The sequence below is a fragment of the Daphnia magna genome, linkage group LG1, assembly GCF_020631705.1.
Source record: "Daphnia magna isolate NIES linkage group LG1, ASM2063170v1.1, whole genome shotgun sequence".
Classification (NCBI taxonomy): domain Eukaryota; kingdom Metazoa; phylum Arthropoda; class Branchiopoda; order Diplostraca; family Daphniidae; genus Daphnia; species Daphnia magna.
In genome coordinates this window covers 12,624,030-12,648,215 of record NC_059182.1, presented here as the reverse complement: position 1 = coordinate 12,648,215, position 24,186 = coordinate 12,624,030, and the positions used below count along the sequence as shown (strand labels likewise).

Sequence of the window (24,186 nt, the reverse complement as noted above, 5' to 3'; positions counted from 1 at the left end):
CGAGTCACTAAAAAAAAAACTGACCAAGAGCGAGGACGGGAAAAAGGTTGAATTTAACAGCGGGTTGATCATCAATTCGTTTTATGGGCCGAAGAAAAGTTGTACAAAAAACAAACAACAAAAATGACCGTTCCATTTTTTTTTTTTTTTTTTTTAACTTTATTTTTATTAAGAGTCTGTTACACTTGTATGTACTCCTGAAATCTGGGCTATTCCGTCTTGAATGGCCGGTTTCGGAAACGTTCGTCATGTCCATTGAAATGGAAATTAAGATTGAAATCCCGTTGTTTTGTTTTTTTTTACCTTAACATTTAGACTTTGGTCAATAACTGTTTCTAGCAATGCCTATTATGGACAAAATTTGAGGGTTCACCCGAAACATGTTTTTTGCATATCATGTTTCTCAATATAGTTTCTTTTTTCTTCTTTCAATGTGCTGCCTATTCTTACGTCGATATTTAAATAGCTGGTCTAACCCATCCATCAAAACTTGTCCGTTTGAAAATACGAGTAAACTAACCGAGCACAACAACAACAAAATATTCAATAATAGCGATCGCAACAAGAAAAGGAAAAGATTTTTTAGAAGGTTGCGTGGGAGAAAGTCGTATCATCAAAGCATCGCTGGATGCGCGTGCCGTTACTGAACCTGTGCAGCCGGCGGCTGCCGTACCCTGGTTTGGCTACCCTCATCCCATACGGAGAGGCCGCATATAAACAAAGAAAAAATAAATAAATAAATAAAAATAAACGTAGGGGAAGGAGCATATCTAGTGGCTTGGCATCAAGGAGCTATAAGCTGCTGGTTGGCTCCTTTCAATCCCACACACAACAACCTCACCATGCCAAAAGTCATGATATAAATCATGGAACTTGAATAGAAAGTGATGGGACTTCATCGAGCAAGCCTCCCTTCGTGTTCCAAACGAAAAGTAGAAAAAAAAAACAAACGGGAGAGAGAAATGAGAAGACAACGACGACGTATCATCATCATCTTCGTCATCCGAGTAGATAAACGAGACAAGGACGGACAGAGGGACGAGAGAAGAGAGAGGCAGAGCTGACGTCTAACTCGCGCGCGCGTGATATTTTAATGATGCCCCCTTGTCTGAAAATGAAGAAAGCAACCAACTAAAAAACGAAAAATGATGGGAGTAAAAAGAAAAAGAAAACAATATAAAAAAGGAAAAAAAAAATGTACAAGCCCCTAAACACGAACGCGGCCAGCAGCCGTGAAACGAAGAAGTTCATTTCTGTTTTTTTTTGGTTTTTTTCTGCCAATCAATTTCACGAAGGATCTCTTGCTGGTATCTCGCGGATGCATCAGAGCGAGTGTGAAGCACTACTATAGTTAAGGGACGAAACGTGGGAGGGCCTTCAAACATTGTCCTTGAATGTGGCGACAGCCATCAATATATATTTCGAGAAGAAAATGAGACAAGCCCGAAATAAGTGGCAATAAATCTTCAGGTCGGATCCCACGATCGTGATAACAGTCCGCCAAACTGTGCCACGGCCCAGAAGCAAAATGTGTGCCTAGTTCTTTAGAAAAAAAAAAAAAAAAATTGGGCGGAGTCGCAAAGGTGTATGGTGCGTGAGTGATGTCATCAAAGATTCCCATCTCTTTAATTTCGTTAAAAGAAAAAGAAAATTGCTCTTTCACCTTTTTCTTCGCGTTTCTCTCTCACAACTGATTTTTTTTTCAATAGCGCCCCATTGGCTGTACGCTCTCAGGCCTTCAGCTGCTGCCACCCAACGAGCAATGGCGATTTTTTCTACATTCGGAACATGAATCGAATCTCCCACGAAAATCGAAACAGAAAATGCCGCAGAGGATTTGCTTGCGCATCAATCGATTCCACGGCAGAGAAATCCCTTTTCGAAGCGCATCGAAAGCGTTCAGCATCGACTCGAAATCCATGATCGCTTCGGGTTCTTGGTGTTCACCAAGCGTCGGAGGTGAATGTTTAATGAGATCAACGCGGGACCGTGCCAAGTTCGGGCGGCGCAAAAGAGAGGATTACACTTGTAACTTGACGCGCCTGCTCCCACAGACATTTGCCTATTTCCCACGCCGAAAAGAAACGAGTCGCAAGGAAAGTTGAAAGAGAGAGTTTTCAGATTTTTAGACTTGACTATTTTTTTCGGAGCTATTCTTTTCAACTTCACACCGCCTAGTTAAATGCCCAAAAGTGAATTGAAAAGAAAAAGGAGGGAATTTGATGGCAATAGGCATCGATGAACGCGATAGAGCCCCAGCCATCCTTTTACGCTTAATCATCAAAGAACCTCTCTCTCTCTCTTTTTTTTATTTTGTTTATCGACCCAAGGCTTTCACGCGTCCGGGCCTATTCCGTCCTCGACCGAATTGGAGAACGCAATTTATTTATTTATTATTTTGTTTTCTTCAAATATGGGGACTTTGAAATATACAGTGGAATCATTTTTGTTTTAAAACTACTCTGTCGGTATGAAGTCATAAATAAAAAATAATATTTTTTTTTTCGTGGCAACCAGCCGAGAGAAATATTAACTCACGAATACAAAAGGTGAAAATTGAAAAGAAAAAAAAAATAAATGAATAAAATGAAAAGAAAACAAGACTAGCCACACACCGAAGCTAAACCACTTGACGTTCACACGTCACGCACGATCAGTTACGAACTCCCGATTTGTGTGTTTGGGTCCGTTTTCCATCTTAGTTTCGTTTTAAAAGAGATCAAAAATGACGTTTAAAAATAAAACAGTTTGGACTTGTAAAAGCAGAGGAATGGGAATCAATAGATATTTGGTGGGTATAAAACTCTTTAAAAAAAAAGGGAAAAACCAGATAATAAAGAATGCAATAGACAAAAGGAATAGTTGCTCATACAACCGAGAGAAATAGAGAGAGAGACCCCCCTGGAGTACATTTTTGTTTTTCTTCTTCTTCTTCTTCCACGATAGACGCAAGAAAATAAAATAAATTCACGCCGGAGATAACAGAGTCGACCCTTGTACATCATATAAATATGTTGTACTACCCACCTCAAACAAAAACACCAAAGAGCTCTCGTTTTTTTTTTCTTTTTTAAAGGTGACTAGACTTAAAGTTCTGCGACCCACGATCCGACAGCTGTTAAACTGTTTACTCGCAACTCGTAATAACTTTTCTTTCTGGACGAAAAAATAAAATAAAATAAAATTACAAAAACAAAAACATTCATCTAATTTCCCTCGTCTTGTCTACCATAGCAGGTCAGCCAACCCTTTTTTCTTTTTCTTTTTTTCGCTCTTTTCCCTATAAAAGTTTGTGGCTGTTGATCTTTAAACCAAAAGAGCCTCTTGGAATATAGCCGTCTCAATTTGTGCAGGTCGACTCCTTCTTCCTCATCATCATCATAATCGTCCTGCCCCTTCTTCCTCACCGCAGGTTTGTTTTTTTCACGGTGTTTTGATTACTTTGTCCCCCGCCAGACCCCTACCCTCGTCAAAACGAAACCCAAAACACGGGCCCTCAAATTGCTTTTTACAAGCCTCTTTTCTAAAACAGAGTCGATTTCATTTGGCTTTTCGCTAACAGAATGGTGGAACGAAATCGTTCAGCCCTTGATTGTTACAACTTACAAACCCTTTTTTTTTTCTCTTTTTCTTTTTAAATAGACAGCCGCCAGCTATGACGCGGGCGAATTCTACAGAAAGAGAAAAACAAACGAGAATCTAATAATGAGTCGATGCGGAGCCGCTGTTCGTTTCGTTTTTCCCTCCAATCCAACTCTACACACCAACCCTTCACAAATGGCTGCGTCTTTGTCCCCCCGTGTGATTACACTCATCGGTTGCCGCATTTCTTTTTCTTTTACCTCCTATTTTATTTTTAATGACGCAAGTGGAGACAAAACACGGAAGTCGGTTCATTAAATAACGAACAAAATCTACACACACAAGACCATCGTCTTTTTTTTTTTTTTTAACTGACCCGCAACGACCTTCCCCCCTTTTTTTTCTGCCCACCAGGAGCCACACAAGGCCAAAACGAGAAAGAACAAACAAAATTAAAAGAGAAAAATAAAAAAAAGTGAACTTCTTTCCTCGTATCGTTAGATTGCGGCTTTGTTAGCCGACGCGAAGGTGTACGCGTTTACTGTGTGAAATGTGTGCATTTTAAAACAGGTGAAATGAACGCGCCGCGGGGTGGAATATACGGCTGTCCCCAGCTCATCGGCAAATGAAGAGAAACATTTTCTTCCAACTTCTTCCGTAACCATTCGGCACCCCCCACCCGTCCAATGAACCACAACTCTTCAAAGACACCAAGGTGCTTCTCTTTTTCCCACACAGCATTGGGCGCAATTTGTTTGTTTTTTTTTTTTCTTTTTCTTCGTTTAGATAACATTCATGAGAAAGATAAAAGAATTAAAGAAAAAAAAGAAAAAAATAACGATTTTTAGATTTTCACTTTCACGACAGTAGCTGTATATCATCATCCCGCTCGCGGCTATACGCTTAGTTCGGAGGTGTCTGTTCGTCGTTCGTCCGTGTGTATACATATAAAAAAAAGAAGAAAAAAGAGGGGGCTGATTATACCGACACGCCAAAACGGTTGGCGGCGTGATATTTGACGATGACTTACGTACCGGCCAGCGGGAATCGCTATTTCGCCGTATTTATTTAACTTTTTTTTTCATGTGTATTTTTAGATATGGCTAAAAACGAGTTGAGCATCAACATACCTACAGAACCTCATATGAAAAAAGAAAGACAGCTGACTTTGCTTGGTTCACTAACAGCACATGGCGTTGAATGAGAGGACCGACTTTCATCTAATCACTGGAAAGAACGCATAAGAAAAGACACTTTTACGTGTTTAGCGCAGCCTTGTTTGTCCGCAACGGCCTGATTTTCTTTCCCCCAATTAGCCTCGACTCATTTCCGTTTGTCTCGTAGGAAATGTGATGAGCAACAGGTGAGTGACGAGAGAAAATAGCGATTTTGTAGTGAAATCGGATACCCCCAAATTCACGCCATTGTTCCACGCAATGTAGACAAATTCTTTTTACCTACTTTTCAGTTATCACCATGATGGAACGCTCACCTGTTGGATCCATCATCGGCCTTCTGAACACACATTTTTGCCAATCCAACCGCGTGCCGATCAAATAAACAGAGACAAAATGGCGGCTTCTTTCTTACGTGCCGCTCATCAAATCAGTTTTTTGTTTTGTTTTGTTTTAATGGACATCCGGTCAGATGGCCGTACATACATGAAAATATTTTCAGTAACGAAAAAAAAAAAAGGAGGGAAATATTAAAAAAACTCGTGCCGCCATTGTGCTTTTTAAAGTTCTGACGTCAACAGAAGAGGCGAACGAAAAACGGATGTGAACAAATGAAAATGTACAGAGTCTCTCAACGAACGCTTTGCACGTTTTCTCCACCCCCCCCCCCAATTTTTTTTATTTTTTTATTATTAAGTCGACTCTTTCTTTTTCTCTTTGTGAGACGGTGCACGCTCATCGTTTGATTACATCTCGGCCTCTATATTATGGGCGGGGGTTGGGTATATCCCCAGAGTGGCATAATACTTTATTCTCACATTTTCTTTAGAGTTGTAATACTTTTTTGTCAGCCATAAAAATGATTGCTACCTGCGAGTACACGTTCCTTTAATTGTATTTTCGTTTACGAGAGATGGACGCTGTTGCTTTTCTTCCTTTTCTTCTTTATAGACCCTCTTGACGTCATAAATCTCTCGCTGCTGGTATCCCGCGTATTTTCTATTCTTTTTTCCACATTTTTTTTTTTTTTTCAATAATACATCAAACTCTTTGAATAAACTGACCATCTGGACCACCTTGACTCTCGTGTGTTTCTTGATTCTTTTCTCACACATTGAACGATTTAAAACTAAAATTCAAATACAAAAGAAAAACGAAAAACCGGAACACGGCAAAGGCCAAAAAGATGAGACATCGCCACATACCATCACGCCAGAAATTTCAAAAAAAACAACTTTGAAAGTCATGATATGATAATTTTTTTGTTCCCCCTCTTTTTTTTTTTTCTTGTCCCTCCTCTCAATTCCTTTAAGTCCACGCCGAACCGCCGGACGGTTGAATATAATGAGAAGTGTCAGTTTGACGTGACTCAACGACGGTTTAAATTCCGCACCTGTTTTTTTTTTTTTTTTCAGTTCCCTACATTCAGAATACGTACACACGCATGTTTACACGGTCCAATCGGCCCCCAGACACACAGATAGCAATCTAGACGGGGGGGAATAAAAAAAAAAAACCCAGAAAGATTATAGAGAACGATTTGAACGAGGTCGACACGGACGAGGCATTTTCAATTGAATTCCAATCTAGTTGCTCTGAAACCAAGGTAAATCAAAGAAGAAAAAAACAATCGGCGAAGCTTTTGTCTTACGCTTTTTATCCTTCTTCCACGAATGAAGAAAATAAAATGAAAAACAAAAACAAAAAACATTTCAGTTTGTCGATATCAATGGATCGCTTTTCCCGAATGCGCGTCAAAGAAACACACAGGCCAATGCCGCTTTGTTTTCGGTCTCCCTATTGTAGACTCAACCACGACGACCCCGGTTAGTAATTTCATCGCAAGTAGACGGTCAGCAGACGAAAAAATCAAAAACAAAAAAAAAAAAAAACAAGTGAGAAATCGTCTTTTTTGTCTGTTATTTCTAGCACCCGGCCCTACTGATTCTTCTGTCTCATTGTTCGGGATGAAAAGAGAGTGGCGTTGCAATGGCAGCAGTAATGTGGCTGCCATCGCATTCAGAAAGAGATGAACCGATATTACGAAACAAAACAAAAAAACGAGACTGGTCACGCAAGGCCAAAACGCCAGCCGATGTGGGTAGTGAATCCAGACATACCAGATGAATCTCCATCCAATTGCACAGCTCTTGTTTTCGTAAGCAACACGGAGAGAATATTTTTTAAATGTATATATATAGATTTTTCAAAGGGCAATAAGTTGGACCAATACAGAGAAATCCTCCCCCACAAATAGAGGGGAGTATTTGCCCAGTATTAGTAATTACGTATCGTGCATTCAATTCGACTTAGAAGGGGGCAATTTTACCAGATCACAAACAACCCAAAAATTAGTTGCACCTTCACATGACGTAGCACGACGAATGCTGCAATCAGGTCTTTGTTACTGATGAACAATCACGAGTTGTGTGGGAGCTTCTTTTCTCGGACTTGTTGACAGGCGCACAAATAATTTCGTTTTCTCTTTTTTTTTTTTTTTTTTTTACAATGGTTTCGTCTCGCACCGCCTACTCTCTCCATTGTAGACCCAGCTGAGGATGAACGCTGAAAATGTGGAAACGACATGTTCGATAATTATCCACCTGCGCTCGCACGAGCTCCAATTTGCGGTTGCCACGTGAAGCTACTGAGTTCTACCACTACGTAACGCCATCGCCATCGTTCCGATTGACACGGGACGCTTGGAGGATGTTGTCTTCTCGGCGCATTGGCTTCTCCACATCGTTCGTATGTATTAGCCTCAGGTTCTTTTAGTTTTTGTTTTAGACCGTTACATTTTCAAAAAGGGGAGGAGGGATAGAAGGATCAATTCTAAATTTATTCGATTCGATGTACGGACAATCGTGTTTCAACCAGATCCGGTTGCCCATAATTTGAGCCAAACGTAACCGGAATTCAAAACAAGGAAACGCGTTCACGTGCATAATGGTGATCCACAGTTTTTGCACGCTGTGAGAGAGATCATCCAAAAAAAGTCAGTTAAAATCGTGGGGGGTATCGTAAACTAACCCCATTTTAGAGACGTTCAGTTTACGGTCAAGAAATGAAGAGGAAAAAATTAAGAAAAGGAGAGCTAGGCTACAAGTTATTTGCTCGGCGAGTTGTTTTTCATTCCGTCGACACGGAACGCAACGAACGCGCCCTCTACCCGCTGTGCGCCTATCCACGGGCCAGCCGCATAGAAAATACGGAGAAAAGGCGAAGCAACAAATGAACAAAACAACAACAAAAACGAACAAGAGAAAAAAAAATTAAGAAAAAGGAAAACAACAAATGAAAATAAAGTATGGCTAAGGGGCTTGAAGCGCACATCAACCATGTGCTTAAAAGCTAGGTCGTGCAACGGCCGGAACACTGATTAGTTGCGTAATGAATGAGTGCCACCACGCCTCGTTACATACGAGATGAGCGATGATCTCTCGTTATGTTTAAACCCGCGCTGTCCGATCCCCCCACATCCACGAGAAAAGCGACTGGGTCATGGAGTAGTTCACGTGAGTCACGAACATAACCGCAAATCGCCAAATACACGGCAAAACTCTCTCTCTCTCTCTCTCTCTTTTCTGATTGCCCCTCTCCAGCGACGACCTTTTCATTTTGCTTTATTTTATGCTTCTTGATATTTATTTCCATCCAAGGCGGTGGGCGGATTGTTTCGTAAACTCATCCGTCTTTGCAGAACAAGACTCGCCGCTCGACAGAGGAAGGTTGCAATCCTTCTCTTTGTCATAGACGCAGTTTTGAAAAAAATAAAGAAAGAAAAAGCGGCAAACGAAACGCAGAAAAATTTAACCGGACATATTTCGTGAAATGCCGAAGGGACCGCGCTGAAGAATTTATCCGCACGCTAACGCCATCTAACGGTCATGATGTGAAAATAACTGAAACATAAATGAGGTACTTACTACTTGCGCTCCCGTGCCGTCTCGTGGCGTAATCTAGCGGCTCTTGCTGGTAGTAATTCAACTGCTCTGATTTCTGTGCGCGCGACGGCGGTAAACTGGTGTTGCACGGAGGTGTCTGTTGTTGATCTGCCCGTACAACCCATGGCTTAAACCAATTACGGTCTTCCTTCATCCTTTCCCTAGAAGCCATAAGGCAAAAAAAAAAGGGAAAGCAACAGCTGTAATGAACGATATTCAACGTTTGGTTTATGACACATATATTATAGTAAACGGCGCACTTCCATCATTCAAAAGAAAAGTTAACACTTTCAAAATCTTTACCACATCAAGACATTCAAAATATTTTTTTAAAGAGCTACCAGCCCCGCTTTTTTGTGTTCTTTGCGAATTTGATACTCGAGTAAAATACACCGTTTTGCCATTTAACCCATTTAATGCGAAGACAATAAAAGGAAAATATTTATATATAAAAGCGTTTGTCGACAAAGTTGGGCTGCAAGCCTTCATTATTCACGCGCCCAAGAAAGGAAGCCCATTACACTTGACGAGTCATGATGAAAGGAAACGACGGGAACGGACAGTTAAAAGTAAACCAAACATTCAAGAGTAGCGACAGCCCGAGGGAAGAACTACCGCACAACAACAAGAGTATCTCGAGTTTAAAAAAAAAAAAAGGGCTATTCATATGGTGAGGTGAGCCAGAACCAAAAACCAAAAAATCTTATTTCGCATCCAAACCGGAATCAGAATTCATGGCTGGAATGCGATTCGACAGCGGGGGAAAAAAAAAAACCTACGCCTCAAGTCAGAAAAACCCAAGACGGATGACTTGGCTCTTTTGGCAGACGGGCAACATGCAAGTGGGTTTCATCAATGAATAGCACAAATATTTTATGTACGAATTTCTAGTTGCCAGCAAAAGCAAATAAAGATGAACAGACAGTTGCCAGTTTTACATTGCGCGAAAGGCACGTTTCACGGCTTTAGGTCTTCGACTAAAGAGACCTATCCATCTAGGCGTGGGGATGACAGACCGTAAGACATCAGACGCGCGCGCTCGTGCGGTAAAAAAAAAAAAATGCCAGGAAAAAGAAAAACACGAAACATTTCCATTCACCTCCCGCGCTTTTCGCAAGGAAATAGACGAAGAATTCGAGCGCGTCTGCCGCGGAACTCAAAATGAAGCGGCGTAAAAACTAAAGAGGGACCCGTGCGCAACAAAATGTATAATCAAACGATATCAAGCGACTAGAAGATGATCGCATTGACGCCCTTGGGCAATGACTAGTGTCTTAACGATGATAAACGCAATCATCTCAGTCCGCTGGCCAGCTAAACACAAAAGAGATACCCATGCCGTGAACAAATTCGCGCCGAGAACGTCTTCAGCAAGGTAGCAGGTGGAAAATCTCGATTAATGGCGCGGCATTCCTCTTTATCTAATATTACATTTTCTTAGCTAAAAACGCAATCACCGCCATCGTCAACATAGCGGTGCTTTTCCTACGTCTTTCTGCATCGTCACCTTCAACAACCAATAGCTTTTTTTTTTCTTTAACCGATCCGTTGGCTTAAGGTCGAATTTCCGTAAAAAGAACCTGCCAATTTTCACACAAACCCACTTACAAAGAACAGCGGGCTATTTCTGGTGGTAAACGGTACGGTCTTCATCATCGACGCGAGGAACTAATCACACGCATCCAATCTTGTCAATTCCGCTTTTTATGCAACATTTTTACCATGCAGAAAAAGCCATATTGGTAACGAGATACAAAATCGGATAGTTGCGCATTCGTCGTAAACAAAAATATGCAGAAGACACGATGCCGACGGGCAGACAAGTTTGACTCTCCGAGTGGGGGGAAGAACCTGCCGGACCAAGTCATCGACAGGGAAAAACCATCGGGAATGTTTAAGGGGATGAGTGGACACGAAAGGCTAGCAGCTGAACCGTTGCAGTGGATTTAGAACAATGAACCGAAAAACAAAAACAAGAGAAAGGTCAACGAGGCTGGGCCAATCGGAACTTCTTTTTCCGATAGTAGATGAAAATATTTTAATTGAATTATCAAAAAAAATCTGGCTACTCGTCAGGTTCTATCCCGTTATTTCTACGATCTTGTACTAGTTGTAATGCGACCAGTCCCTTGCCCAATTGCCGCGGTCATGTTTTGTCTCTTTTTCCTTCAAGAAACATTATTTTTCAAACAAATTAAACCTCTAAGAAACTGTGTTTGATTTTTAAACAAGAAGGAAACAAAACCAGTTTTCCCTGGCCAGTTTTTTTCTTGTTTAACTTAAAAGAAATTCTTTTTAAACAAAATCAAACTGGTCAGTTTAGTTTCAAGTTACAAACAATTTCTCTGCCAATTCCAATTAGAATGGCACTTTTTGTTTTCACCATCACGAATTATGATATCACCCGTGGATTTCAAAATAATGGCTTCCAAATTGTCTACGTCGACAAGGTCAATCAATTCTCATCAGGCTTCGTACTAGCAGTCATAATGAGCGCAGGTCTCCAAGTTCGGAACAGAGAAATTCGTAGAATGTCTTTATTACATCGATTCGGCATAGACGAACAAAAGGAAGCAAAAGCTATTATGCGCATACCACACCGATGGCTTGTCGTAGTTCCTTCTGTTCCGAGATGCCGAGAGATACGGTCGTTATAGAGAGCGGCTGGTCTAACAATTTCATCGTCGGCATAGCTCGCATGCATATCGAAATAGCGTTGCATCATATCAAAAACAAAGGTCTCTGATGTCTGTTTAAATACTAGACTGTTTTGATATTGTGGCACAAATTGTTGCGTGGTCTAATTTTCAATCAACAATCCAGTGGACTAACTCAAACTTACGAAACACCAACGGTGCCAAGGTAGTTTAATGCTCCCAAGCATTTGACGGAGAACGAACAGTTTTGAACTTTCAAAATTACATTTCCAGGACAATTGTTCTCGGCGGCACGAGCTTTCACACTATCAGGGGGGAAAAAACCTTCCGTCTCCGTCAGCTGATCGTTACACCGTCCGTTATTTTCTTTATAAACTGGATGTTCTCCAATTCGTTAATGAGAACCTGTTTTAACTGTGATTTTCTGGTCGTCGAAAGATTTAGAGTCACCGATACGGTGGTCACCACAAGACAAACAATCGCAGCAGTTGGTGCCATCTTGCCCATGACAAAGAACCATCGCAGTGCTCATTATGCACAGACGAAATAGCTGGACACCTGGCACTGCTTTTCAAGCAGAAAGAAATTTTTTTCCCTCCCATTTTCGAATTGCCAAACCTTTTTCCCGACATCGCGAAATTTGATGAAAAAGCACAAAGCCCATAATTACAAAAAGAATTTTAAGCTAGTAATAAAAATAGTAGCATATTTAACAAGACGACTACCGGCAGCATTTGTTTCACCGCGACACAAATTTAATAAGCCGTGAAGCAGTAAAATGTAATTAACGCGAGTTCGAGCGAGACGTGTGCTCCGGCAAAAACAGCTTTCGACCCGCCAATAAAGCCCCGAATGTCATCGCAAAATATTTCGCTTCGTTTCACTTTCTGTTTCTTCTACGTCCCCGTAATGAAAAAAACGGGCGCGTCATGATCAAGGGCTTTTTAAAAAACCGCGAAGGTGAGACCGCATTCCCGAGCCAACACCTCCCCTAACATTTTGCCTCGCATCTTTTCACTACTTCTCTAGCTATTAACTTTCTTTCGATTGTAAATGTGGGTACGGATTCGGGATGCGATAAAATTTAACAGAGACACACACGCACACAGCGGAGTTGATCAAGACACGGATGCCTTTTTTTTTTTTTTTTAAATTAACGCTCGACGATGCATGGCAGCAAGATTGTGCGGTCAGTGAGTTGAAGCTATAACGCCACATAGCCCAATGCCTTTACGGTTCGTTATTGGCGAGTGCTGGTAAGTGGTAATGAAAAAATAAAATGTATATATAAATAAAAACACGAGAGTGATAGTGCGTTGCCAATTGGCCGATCGTGGAAAATTGACTTTGTATACGGGGAAAAGGAACGAATGTGCTGCATGGCAAACGTAAGTACCTCCAAGGTTGTTGTGCTTTTAGACAACGACGGCCACCAGGACGATGAGCCCTTCTATAACTCTTCAAACAGATCCAATAAGAAAATTGTTTGGTCGTGCACGTACACAGAATGAAATAGAAAGGTCCCAATCACGCAATTCCCCGATTTATTGAGTTCCTTTTTGAAAGCACGGCACTAACGACACTAAATAAACACGCTGGAAGCTGAAGCAGTTCACGCGTTTCAAGCAGAAACAAACGATGAAGAAAAAAAATTACTTTCTCTCACGAGCAATTAATGCTGAAAATTCAGTTATGGCTGGAACTAGGATTTCTGAAACCTCAATTTTTGTATTTGCCCTTCTAATGCGCCAATCCAAAGATCGGAATACGTAACAAGCCAAAAGGGAGCAAAACCGGATAACGGCGAGTTCTATTACAGCTACCACTGCCCACTAAATCCAAAAGCTAACTGAGAGATCTATCGAATTCCTGTCGCCCACAGACCAAGCCCCCCGAACGCTAGTGGGCAGGTATAGAAGACGCGGATTAAAGTTTTTGTTTTGTTTTTTTTAGAGGGCACAAGTAATCGCTGCGAGTGCCTTTCTCTCTTCAAGGTATTCCGACGTAACTGGATGAACAAGTCACTGAATACAACAACAACAACAAAATAAAGAAAAAGAAAACTTTAAAAAACAAACAAATTTAAAAGCGAAAAATATTCATTTCATTTTCTCCCTGAATATTATGTTTAACAGTCAATGGCCTGAACTCCGGTTTAGCGATACCAGTTCTTATACCAAAAACGAAACTAGCAAGGGATGAATCGTGTCAAACTCTTTGCACATTGGAAAGTTGGATGGTTAAGACTTAACTGCCTTTGAACACAGAAAATTTCCAATCCGACACAGAACCGATTTAACTGAACGAGAGGTGATAACTGCGCGATAGTCGACTGTGTTCTGCGTACGACGGTGACGACTCTGTCGTCTCTGAGGTCATTTTTCAGCTCAATAACCCACGAAAAGTAGATAGCCTCTAAGGCTCATCTACCATATACAATAGAGATGCCCATTCTGCTTCCAAGTTCGAGAACAACAACTTCTAACGTTACGTTTCGCTTGTTCTCTTTCCCCCTCTCGTTGATGGTCATTAAATTCTCACATCCGAGTATCCCAACGTCGGCAAAGTTCTTTGTTTCAGGCCCAACCAAGAATGACAGCCAATGTAAAGAGATGTGCCCAAGCAATTGCCTATCTTCCTGGTCTGATTTGTGTACATGTTCTGCACACAGTTGAATGACAGTGACGGGCGAAATAGAGTAATAATCCCACCTCGTTTTCCTCCCACGATTTGTCTGCTCACAACAGCGTGCAGTCGTACAAGATTCTGCCTTCCCTTAATCAGCGAATTGTTCTCACGAATGTTTTCGATGTTAGCCACGCCACGAAGAATGTGAAAAATCGCTCGATCGAGTGCTCTGTCAACCTTGAACGAATAAATCTAGCAAGAATCAAAGTGTTGGTTTAAAAATCCGACAGTGGACGTTCATTTTTCTTTCTCCCTTTTTAATAAAAATGACTTTTTTTACGGTAAAACGTTGATTTTCTAACCTGCGACAAATCCCAATACAGCATTACAGCTTCCAAATTCAGGACAAACGGCTATCAGCCATGACAAAAAGACCACAAACAACAGTTTCACTTTCTCCTTTCCTTGTTTTTTGGGCACAAAGAAAAGCAAAACAAAAAACTTGAACTCGCCAAACCACGAAATGGCAGTGAAAAAAAAAAAAAAATTCGCGAGAAACTTTCTCCAGTTTACGATCTCAGCTGAGATTGATTTTTTTTTTGCTAACTGGTGGCGTGATAAAAATATATGGATTCACTTTAATGGAGGACAGTTTGACTGCCTTACATTAATTTTACCCTAAGAATAAGCCACTTAATCTCAGCATTCTACCAACAGACACAAAACAATTAGTTTACGATACCTCAGTTGAAATGATAACCCACAACTTGAATTAGAAAATCGAATTACTTTGACCAGCACATGGGAGTACGAAATCCTAACAATTGGAATACAAGACAAGAACATGTGACAAAAGCTGAACGTTTTCTCATAAACTAACAATAGTATTGAAATGGGTTACCCAAAATGACTGGATGCAGCTGCAGCACAGGCGAAACGGCAACGAATTGATCCCAGCCACGTTTGATGACGGTATGAAAAACTCGTTGCATAATGTGATGCTCTCCTTTTCGAGGTGATACGACGTTAGCAGCAAGTATGATGGAGAACGATGCAACGGATTCGAGTTGATGACTTCAAGGTTCTCCATTGCGGCAACCTGATTATGGAAGGCAAACCAGCATGCAGGAACCCGCACATGCACCCAGTTTTTTCTTTTCGTTTTATGAGTTTTGACGACAAAGAAAATTGAAATTGCAACAATTCTGCGACTGTTATTGATTGTTGGGCACACAGTTTTCTTCATCACTCGATAATGGGTTGTGGGTGAGTCAGCAATTCTAGAACAAATTTACAATGGTTACAGGACTATCCTGTTCTACGATCGACTGCGAACTATCGTCTCTGTGCACTAAGTCGACCTTGTCCACTCCAAGGCACTGACACGTGTGGTAGGTCCAATCTCGGACAAAAACGTTTTCCTGTCGTTTGGCGGGAACTATCCGAACAATTTGGCAACTCAAAGGCGAATTGCAGCCAAAAATAAAATTCAAGAATGTCATATTACTCGATTCAAATTCTTTTTTCTAAAAATAAAAAAATATTTTATCTTCCCCATCCCGTTAAAATAAACTCTTTTTCAACAAATCGTCATTAAGATGTTTGATTAACTAACCAGACGATTAACTTATTTGGATAAAGTTAATTTTGACTAATTAACTGCCGCCACTAGGTAGTCTTTGTCAAGCAGTGTAATTCATGGATTAGTTCATTGTTTTACAAAGTTTAAGAATCCGTTAAATTAGATTTAAATGTTTATTCATTTGAGGCATCGAAAACATGCTTCTACAGCTGTAGTATCGTTAAACAACTTAATTATCTGAAGTCAAAGTAACGCCATTCCAGTCTGGATTACGTCACCAAACAACACGAAGGAATGGACGCAAAATATCAGATAAACTTGTTGAAATATTGCCATTTCTAGCCTTGTTTTCCAGCACTTGGCTTGTTGATCCAGCACTGGCGATGTTGATCAGTATATTGATAATCCAAGAATGTTATAATTTTCCCCGTACGTAAAATGGATGGAAGCGAAACACCGGCATTTGAAGCACTCGTTGTTTGGAATTGCGGTTTTGAAGCAACCATGAACTTGTTGCATTCCTTTTACGACGCAGTGAATTCCATTGTCTATGTAAATGACGCCTATAGAAGGTACATGTAAGGAATGACGAACCATGTTGCCAGCATTTGCTTTTCTGTAAGGGCTTCTGTATATTGTCATTCGAGTATAAAAAGAGATAACGTTCTCTTCCGCTCAGTAACGACTATAACGTTAACAAAACCCATTCTCCCGACAAAAAGAAAACGAAGGACAAAGGGGACAGAGCCCATTTCAACAAGACGAGAGTTCGTAATGGCTCATGCTAACCCATATTTTTCAAATGATCGTTATCAAAATTATAGTAAATAAATTTGTTTAGAAAATTATAGATAATAATGAAAAAAAAAAATATTCGCTAACAGATCAACGTTACATTGCACGTAGTGCCGATTCTCCTTTAATCACGGCCAGAATGCGCTTTCTTCTGCTTTCGAGATTGTTACAGCAAGATGGCGACGGTGGTTTAAAAATCCCAAACCTTAAAAGAAAGAGGGATCAGCTTTGCAGGAACATCCAAGGGAGTCGGAGGTAGAGGGCCAAATATGGAAGATCTGATAAGAGTTGTAAGGAATCATACAACTAACCATAGATCCTCCTCTATTGTTCTCGTGGTGGGGTAGGGGCCGGCAGAAGAGGTGAACAGTTGCTCGGTGCACTTTATTCTTGGCATGATACGAGTCAGATTGGACTTGTAAAGGGAGTAATGTCGTCGAGTGATAATTCAGACAAAACACACAAAGAAAAACCATTGAGAGAATGCAGAAATGAAATTGCGATCAAGAGAACGATAGCCCATGGGCGGCAATATCGCTTTAAAACAAAATCATATGGGCATGAAAACAAGCCCAGAAAGAAAATTGATACGAAAAATCAACTTCGTTTAAGAGCCGATCGTCTTGTTTGTTTGTTTTTTTCGTCTTTTTCAAACACCCAATAAGGGCGACACGCACATCACACTTCAACGTCGAAATAAGCGGACGAAATATGTTTTTTTTTTCTCCAGGAAGGGCGAAATATTTTATACAGAAAAGGGAGGAAAATTATAAACTGCGTCACAGACAAAAAAAAATAAAGAAATCGGGTGAGAAACAATACAAACGAGGGAGTAGGCCAAGAAAACAAAACTAATTCGGAGCGAATGGAAAAATTGGCAATTAATTATTTTTTTTTTTTGTTGTTGTTTGTTTTCAGACCCGACCAATGGAAACTACAGTTTTACACGAGAATAAATACAGCTTCTGTCACTGACAGGCTCGTCTTTTTTGTTATCTTACTGATGAGAGATACCAACATCCTTCTGAGTCGCAATGCATTCAACGTACCTGCAACGGCCGTCTTTTGACGTGTTGCTTCGCTCCGATGGAGAGGGGAGAACAAAAAACCATAGAAGGAAAAAGATTTCACCGAGGAAATACAGAACGGTTTCGCGAGAGTATATATATGTATAAAAAAAAAAAAAAAAAAGGTGTTTCTGGTGGATTTAAAGACGAAAAAAGACGAGCAAGATACTTTTTCCTCCCGTCGAGAAAAGAAAAAATCAATCTGACATAAAATGATTGGGCGGCTTTAGTTCTTCCAGCTCTTTCATCTGTTGTCTTAAGAAGAGAATCCTACTTAAAACAGGGAGGAAAAAATGTTTAATGTATATTCTTGCTTACAGACATCTATTCGAAGCGTACCGTTGCTCCTGTAAGGTGGCTTGAATATCAGCCACTCGCACTAACGACCTCGCCATTTTCAGCTCAGCCGACACTTTAGTTACATGAAGATTGCCAATCGTATGCAGATCTTCGCTTACTTTTGTCGCCTTCAAATGAAAAGAGAATAAATATTCAACAAAGTGAACCAAAGGCATTATCACACGAATAACCCACCTGTTTCTCTAATAGCTCCGCCGGCCATCCAGTCACGTGAGAAATCAAATCTGGTCGATAATGGGATGCTAGTGAAGGTGTCAACGCATGACTGGATGCAGCGGACGGCCGTAAACTAGCCGCTGCCGCTGACAGAGAACTCAAACTCGTTGCCGGACTCCCTAAATTACGAGAATGTCCAAAGTTAGCACCGCATCAATATGAATATGCTTGAGTAAGCAAGGTTATGAACAGTAACTGTCTAATGATTGATATGCACATCAATTCTCTATTTACCACACATTAAAACAAGAAGGCAGAAATGAAAACCAAATTTTAAAAAATGAGCTTGTGCAAGAGGGGCATTACCTCGACGGAAGTCTGCTTCGAGTCTTTCCGAATGAGTAGGCGTGGGAGGGCCGTTAGCAGGATCGCCTTCTAATGGCATCGGCGTCGACAGAGCGTGGCAGCCATCCTGCAGGTGTGAAGACGATACTCCAAGGGAATTCATGTTCTTTGGTAAAGTTGCGACATTCGAGGCGGGAACAGCGATTTGTGAAGACGAGAGCAATGTCTGCAACGACTGCAAGACTTCGTGTGCCGGAAGCTCCATGTGTTCCAAATTTTGTAACGAACCTGGACAAAAAAACAAAAAACAAAAAGGAATCATATCAATCCCCCGTTCAACGGATGCATCAACCTTACAATTTACCTAGAGCAGTGATATTCCCCATTTGTCCGAGAGTCGATGCGAGCATGGACTGTATCGCAGGACTGATGGCGGTTCCTGAGACGGAGGATCGAGTTAACTGGGTGAGAAGCTGCTGGAGAGATGAGAGGCTGGTCGATGTAGCAGCCGCCGCAGTCGTCGGCATTGAAGAAGATCCAGTCCGTAACGGTGACATCAAACTAGGTGCCCGACTGGGTTTCAAAGGATAAACAAACAGAATCAATCAATCCATTTCCACTCTAAGACTTGTACAAAAGATCTTAAGAGAATCAGTTCCAAAGTTCAAAAAAAGGTTTTGTGATATTGTTAAGGCAAAGCGTGCTGTAATTTACCTGGTTGAGGCATTTGGAGTTTGAGAGCACGGTCTTGTGAGTTGTATGGGAGTGCTGGTCGGTGGATGGGAGAGTAGACGTGGCAGTGCGGTAGCTAATGAAACGGGCGCAGCAGAACCAGCAGTCGGAGTTAACCGTGGATCAGGCGTGTAAGGGGTTGCAACTTTTGGTCCGGAAGCCTCGGAAGTCGGCGTGCTATCCGCCGGGGAAATGTCCATATCTTGGCTAGGTCGTTCTAAAGAGGAACCATATTTAACATGACACATGCTGGTCGAATTCCATTCCCCGATGAGAAATAAGCGGATCCACTTTTTCGAGAATCGATTGATTTTGCAAGCAATAGGCCTATTGTAGTAAAATAAGATATAAAGTGAAGCATACCATAGCTGTGTCTTCTGGACTGCGGCTGTTCCGGCACCGATGGCTGAGGCTGATGGGTTCTATGATTATCTCGGTTCTCTCCCGAACGAGATGCCGCTATATTATTACTACTGCCACTGTTATTGTTACTATTCGACATAGTACCAGAACGACTAAAATTGGAATGTCTTTCAGACGGGCCACTACTACTGTTCCGAGATGACGAGTAAGACTGTCGATCATATTTTCTTTCACGATCACGATCTCTATCACGTCGGTAACGCTCCCTGTCCCGCTCGTGTTCTTTTTCCTTTTCCCAATCAACCCAGTCACGAGGCTTCTCCCACTGAGAGACTTCTGATTTGCAATTGTAATAATATTTCTTGCCGGACGAACTGACGTGTTCTGTCCAATCACCGACTCGTTGTGGTTTTTCCTCGGCAGATCCCCGATCATGATTATTGCGTCTATCTGAATCTCGTGGTCGCTCTCTTTCACGAGGGGAACGGTTGTCTCTGTCTCTTTCTTTATCCCGTATCCGTTGCGTATAAGATCCTTTGTGCACATAGCTTCTGTCTCTAGGGCTATCACCAAAAGAGTTTGGACTATCTGAACGTAGTCCTGTGCCATTGGGAGAGTCCCGTGTCCGATCATTGTATCGATCATAGTTTCCTTTGGAATTACCGTATTTGGTACTGGCCTGTCAATGAATGAAAACAAATGATAAGTAACAAGGCTCTGAAGTAATATTTAAAAAAAAACAAACACATAAAGTAATAAAAAGAGGACAAACACAGACAAACAACCAAACTTAATTGCTATAAGTAAGACTGATAAAAGTATTATGCTATTGGATATTCCATTGCATGTAGGACTGTCACTTGCTTAAAATACTCTTTGTTTACATGTGAAGTAATGGGAAAACTTTTCTGACTAATAGAATTTAAATCAATGTAATGACTTGCTAAGAATACAGGGCATAAAGAATGGTGAAAATCAAAAGCTAATGGAGTGAAGAGAAGGAAAATGAGAATAATAGACAGCTAGTGTTTACCAAATGGTACTGAGAACATTGTCAACAAAATTTTCCTAATTGATTTTTTATGAAAAAAACATAAAATAGGGATTCTTTATCTCAAACTAATAGTTAAACATTTTTATTTTCAAATTCTTAAAAAAGGAAACGAAAGAAACCAAAAGTTTTACTAGCATTAACTGTACAGTGGACCTAACTCTGCTGGATGTTTACGAATTTTCTTTTGTCTTATGAATAGTATACTTTCATTACTAATATTACCTGGTAAGGGTGGGATTGATGTTTATCGAAATACCTGTAATGAAAACAAAGAAAAACATCAATAAACAAGATTATTTAAAACAAATATGGCGGAATCATCTGTCACGAATTTTATGTTATTAAGGGAGTAGTAACATGTACACATAAAAAACTCTTACCCATCATCCAGTCTTGGTAGTTTCCTAGCATGCATTACCATCAATGCAATGATCTATAAGAGATTAGATTTAGAGCTGAATCAGCCCTTTCTTTCAACGAAACGAATCTGGAAGTTTAAGTTTAAGTTTTTCCAATCGTCAGACGCCATATACATCCGGGGTCCCTGCATCGAAGACACAGCGATGCCACTTTATTATAAACAGTCCAAGGCCTCCAAGCTTTTTTCCTGGAGGGTGGGAAGAAGGACGCAGCATTGCGAAATCTACTAAATAATCCTCCAAAATAAGTTGTATAGGGTTTTATTGACTTATTGCAGTTATTGGTTATATTTGAAACGTAAAATTCCATAGAGATTAAGTTTTTACCCCAAACTGCAGCCTGAAATTTAAAAGTTTTCAGTAAGCAATTCGCTAAATTTTTTTGGCGCAATATTATGATGTAGTATCATCGGAACCGTTGCAGTTTGTAGAGCTCTTTGATCTTTATTAGAGATTAAAACAAAAAATAAATAAGTAACTGAGTCCATTTCTTCACCGTCTCGTCTTTCGTGTTTTGCCTAGAACTCGGTGGCATTCATTCATAGTAATAATTTTTATTTGATACGAGGAGTTCCGCTTAAAACGATAAATGCGATCGCTCGCAACGTATAGAGACGAATTGAGTGAAAGAAAGCCTCGGATTTGTTAGCCGACCGACTAAATATGTCAATGTTACCCGTTACAAAGGGCGTGACATTTCAAGGGTGAGATTTGCAATAATCATTAGACTTTGCCCAAACTATTTTGCGATAGCTTTACTAATTTAATGACATGATCCCAGGTCAATATTTACTTAATCGATCAATATGTTTTCTTCGCGTTTTCTGGACAGTTCGCAAAGAGGTTTGTAATGTACCATATTTATTTTCAGCGCCTGACACCGTTCACAAATGGGCAGCAAACGCAAATGAAGCAAATGCAAATTTAACGAACTTAGGTGAATCTGGCATAACTGATGTCCTTATTCTCAGCCATAATGATTCATTCCTATTTAATGATAAAGCAGTTCAAATTTGCACGTAAAATTAACGCACATTATTACTGGCTATAATCTTTAAGCTGCATTTGGTCGATTCTATGTGAACTTAAAATATAAAAGCTTTTTATTCAACTTATTCAAATGAGAAGAAATCAGAGTTGAAAACTAGAACCATGCCTGTTAATAACGAAATAATCAGGACCCCGTTCTTGTTTAATATTTATTGGTCTAGTCAGGAACGTACGTACGCAGTGCCCTAATAGATTTATTTTCCCTTCTCAAGTGCTGCGGGCTATAATAAAATAAGCATTTAACACAACAGACTACTACGAAAGTTTTAAGTAATAAAGTTTTCTTACACTGTGTTTAATTTCTCTAATGTTCCTGCAATACACATTTTTAACTGTCTCCACCACAAGAAATTTCATCGTTTTGCTTAACATGTTGTTCAAGTGACCGAGCCAATTGCTGCTGTTGATATGTCAAGGATTGGCTTAATTGACTCGTAGAAGACGCTAGGATGGAACAAAGTTCGGCACGAAGCATATTTATGTCTGGCAAGGTAGAACACCATTGTAGCTCATTTCGCGTAAGTAGTCTTCCTTGGACTACGCCACCTAAAAAGAAAACAAATGACAATAGCATAAAAACACTAAAAAACTTTGTTTACATTTAATTTACCCAAGAGAACAAAGCTGGTCATTTTCTTTGTAAATTTTAAAAGCTTAGAGACTTGCAGGTCTTTACTACACAGGTAAGCAGTTTTCCCAACATGTAACCTCAGAACAGGCTCAAATTCTGTGTTAGCCAGGGCCATGGTAGCAATTTTTCTGCTCCCAAAGACCATTTGCATATTATGACCATGCAGCATTTGCTTGATCTAAAAAAAGGATTAATACCAAGTAACACAAAAGGGTAAACAAACCTTAACCTTAATTATCTCATGTGCTTTAAAAGAGTTTTCATGTAAAATGGCAATCAACTGTGAGTCAGCAAATCTTGTGTAGAATTGTTTAGCCAATAGTTCTTCGTACTTGCCCACCTGTGTTTAATAACATGACAAATCATACTACAGAAACCATTTTTAGCAACATGAATATTGTTATAACCTCTTCATCCTCCTTTTGGGTTAAAATGTTACCACAAACTTTAAACCATGGCATATCAACCAAAGGATCTGGATAGATAGGTTGGAGAGCAGCCTTATAGCGTGCCTTAACATAATGATCCGGAATAGGTCTCTGGGTTGTAAAAAAAAAACGGGGACATTGAGCAAAATATTAGGTAGATCTTAAATATTATTGAGCCGTACTTGGATATTCGGTTTTCTTGTTCTCCACCTTATTGCCGTTGCAGTCGGTACCCAGGGTTTTAATAGGCCTTTATGAATATCAAGAGGTTAACTTGAGGATAAATATGTGTAGTGATGTGTCCTTTACTTTGAAAATGTATGAGTCTTGTTGTGGATTCTATGGCAGCCATTCTTCAATCGTTATTTCTTTTACTTAAGAAAGCAGCAATGAGGGAATACAAGTTAACATGCAAACGTCTAGTTTTGATTTCAGTTTTGACTACAGGAAGCAGACGATGCTGGGATGCCATACCAGTTAAAGAGGTGTAATATGATTAACCAGTTAAAAACGATATGGCAAAAATTTTGGTTTTTCAGTTTAACTAGTTGCGGGCAAACTTAGAATCGATTGAATTTGAAATCATCAGCAAATGCCTTAATAGAAAAGCAAATCCGCAATCCAATAAGATTTCTGAATATTTTTTTACAAATTTTCATGAAAAAAAATGTTTGCATTCTACACTAGGTGGCAGAACCTTTAAAATGGTAATTTCAAACTTTTTTTTACGGATTGACAAACTAATTAACAATCCCTACCGTCAAAATATACACGAAAAAACTAAAACGACGGCAACGAATATTTTGCCTAATCTAATTAGAACATGAACACTGTTCAACCAAAAATGAAAGGCCGAAAGTAATTGAAAGGCAGGAAAGCGAGAAAAATCACGTCCCCCCTACTAAAGTAATAGCAAAGAAATTACAATTCAGTCGCTAAGCAGATGAAGGCTACTAAAAGAGATAGCTGAGAATCCCCTCCATCCTCAATTTCCTATCCATTCGGAAATTGTTTACGGCTAGATTAGGAATAATAAGACAACAAATGCTCACGCGCATTCGTTAATACTAAGGATTACAGATGGGCGGCCAACATGCAATAAACGTCCACCTCTTCGAGTCTACATAGTTTCAGCGTGTATACGAGTGTAGCAGCACCACAATGTTTGAGTTTGAGAAGCATCTTCCAATGAATGGTTGGCATGTTTATCACGAGGAT

At 40.2% G+C, this 24,186-nt stretch overlaps 3 protein-coding genes across 8 annotated transcripts in view; all 3 read right to left on the bottom strand.

Annotated features, from left to right (window-relative positions):
- The window catches only part of LOC116929505 (pleckstrin homology domain-containing family G member 5), an 80,734-nt gene extending 65,371 nt beyond the window's left edge, over positions 1 to 15,363 (bottom strand). Inside the window, exons 1-3 of one of the 3 annotated variants that reach the window (XM_045169726.1) lie at positions 14,888 to 15,363; positions 14,776 to 14,803; positions 8,684 to 8,862 (exon numbers count right to left, since the gene is read on the bottom strand). In XM_045169726.1, coding sequence (XP_045025661.1) covers positions 8,684 to 8,862; positions 14,776 to 14,803; positions 14,888 to 14,978 — 298 coding nt within the window. In that variant the 5' untranslated portion in view covers positions 14,979 to 15,363. Of the gene's footprint in view, positions 1 to 8,683; positions 8,863 to 12,754; positions 13,206 to 14,775; positions 14,804 to 14,887 lie in introns of those variants that run through there. The other 2 variants (XM_045169727.1, XM_045169728.1) reach the window with 2 other exon arrangements.
- A 1,606-nt stretch (positions 15,364 to 16,969) lies between these two features.
- On the bottom strand, positions 16,970 to 21,013 carry LOC116935871 (WW domain-containing adapter protein with coiled-coil). Of its 3 annotated transcripts, none has more exons than XM_045168593.1 (9): positions 20,821 to 21,013; positions 20,663 to 20,696; positions 19,387 to 20,065; positions 19,006 to 19,240; positions 18,656 to 18,864; positions 18,313 to 18,579; positions 17,965 to 18,125; positions 17,749 to 17,897; positions 16,970 to 17,685 (listed from the first exon to the last, which is right to left on the bottom strand). In XM_045168593.1, exons 1-9 carry the CDS (start codon positions 20,859 to 20,861, stop codon positions 17,628 to 17,630), a joined length of 1,833 nt encoding a protein of 610 aa, XP_045024528.1. In that variant the 5' UTR covers positions 20,862 to 21,013; the 3' UTR covers positions 16,970 to 17,627. The 3 variants fall into 3 exon arrangements, with proteins under 3 accessions (XP_045024528.1, XP_045024529.1, XP_032798979.2); XM_045168594.1 differs by having other exon boundaries at positions 16,970 to 17,703; positions 17,770 to 17,897; XM_032943088.2 differs by having other exon boundaries at positions 16,970 to 17,700; positions 17,770 to 17,897; positions 20,821 to 21,012.
- A 1,031-nt stretch (positions 21,014 to 22,044) lies between these two features.
- Positions 22,045 to 23,439, bottom strand: LOC116915585 (39S ribosomal protein L10, mitochondrial). Of its 2 annotated transcripts, XM_045172200.1 has the most exons (7): positions 23,278 to 23,439; positions 23,151 to 23,218; positions 22,948 to 23,079; positions 22,770 to 22,880; positions 22,520 to 22,718; positions 22,198 to 22,455; positions 22,045 to 22,130 (listed from the first exon to the last, which is right to left on the bottom strand). In XM_045172200.1, exons 1-6 carry the CDS (start codon positions 23,318 to 23,320, stop codon positions 22,238 to 22,240), a joined length of 771 nt encoding a protein of 256 aa, XP_045028135.1. In that variant the 5' UTR covers positions 23,321 to 23,439; the 3' UTR covers positions 22,045 to 22,130; positions 22,198 to 22,237. The 2 variants fall into 2 exon arrangements, with proteins under 2 accessions (XP_045028135.1, XP_032776596.2); XM_032920705.2 differs by lacking the exon at positions 22,045 to 22,130 and having other exon boundaries at positions 22,189 to 22,455.
- Positions 23,440 to 24,186: the final 747 nt, after the last annotated feature.

Coding starts and splice junctions, on each gene's coding strand:
- LOC116935871 (XM_045168593.1), bottom strand. CDS start 20,861: ATGGTAATGCATGCTAGGAAACTACCAAGACTGGATGATGG. Junction 18,126..18,312: donor CGAAGCAGACTTCCGTCGAG/GTAATGCCCCTC, acceptor CTCGTAATTTAG/GGAGTCCGGCAACGAGTTTG. Junction 17,686..17,748: donor TACGCTTCGAATAGATGTCT/GTAAGCAAGAAT, acceptor TCTCTTCTTAAG/ACAACAGATGAAAGAGCTGG.
- LOC116915585 (XM_045172200.1), bottom strand. CDS start 23,320: ATGGCTGCCATAGAATCCACAACAAGACTCATACATTTTCAAA. Junction 23,080..23,150: donor CAAGAAAACCGAATATCCAA/GTACGGCTCAAT, acceptor TTTACAACCCAG/AGACCTATTCCGGATCATTA. Junction 22,881..22,947: donor CCCAAAAGGAGGATGAAGAG/GTTATAACAATA, acceptor TATTAAACACAG/GTGGGCAAGTACGAAGAACT.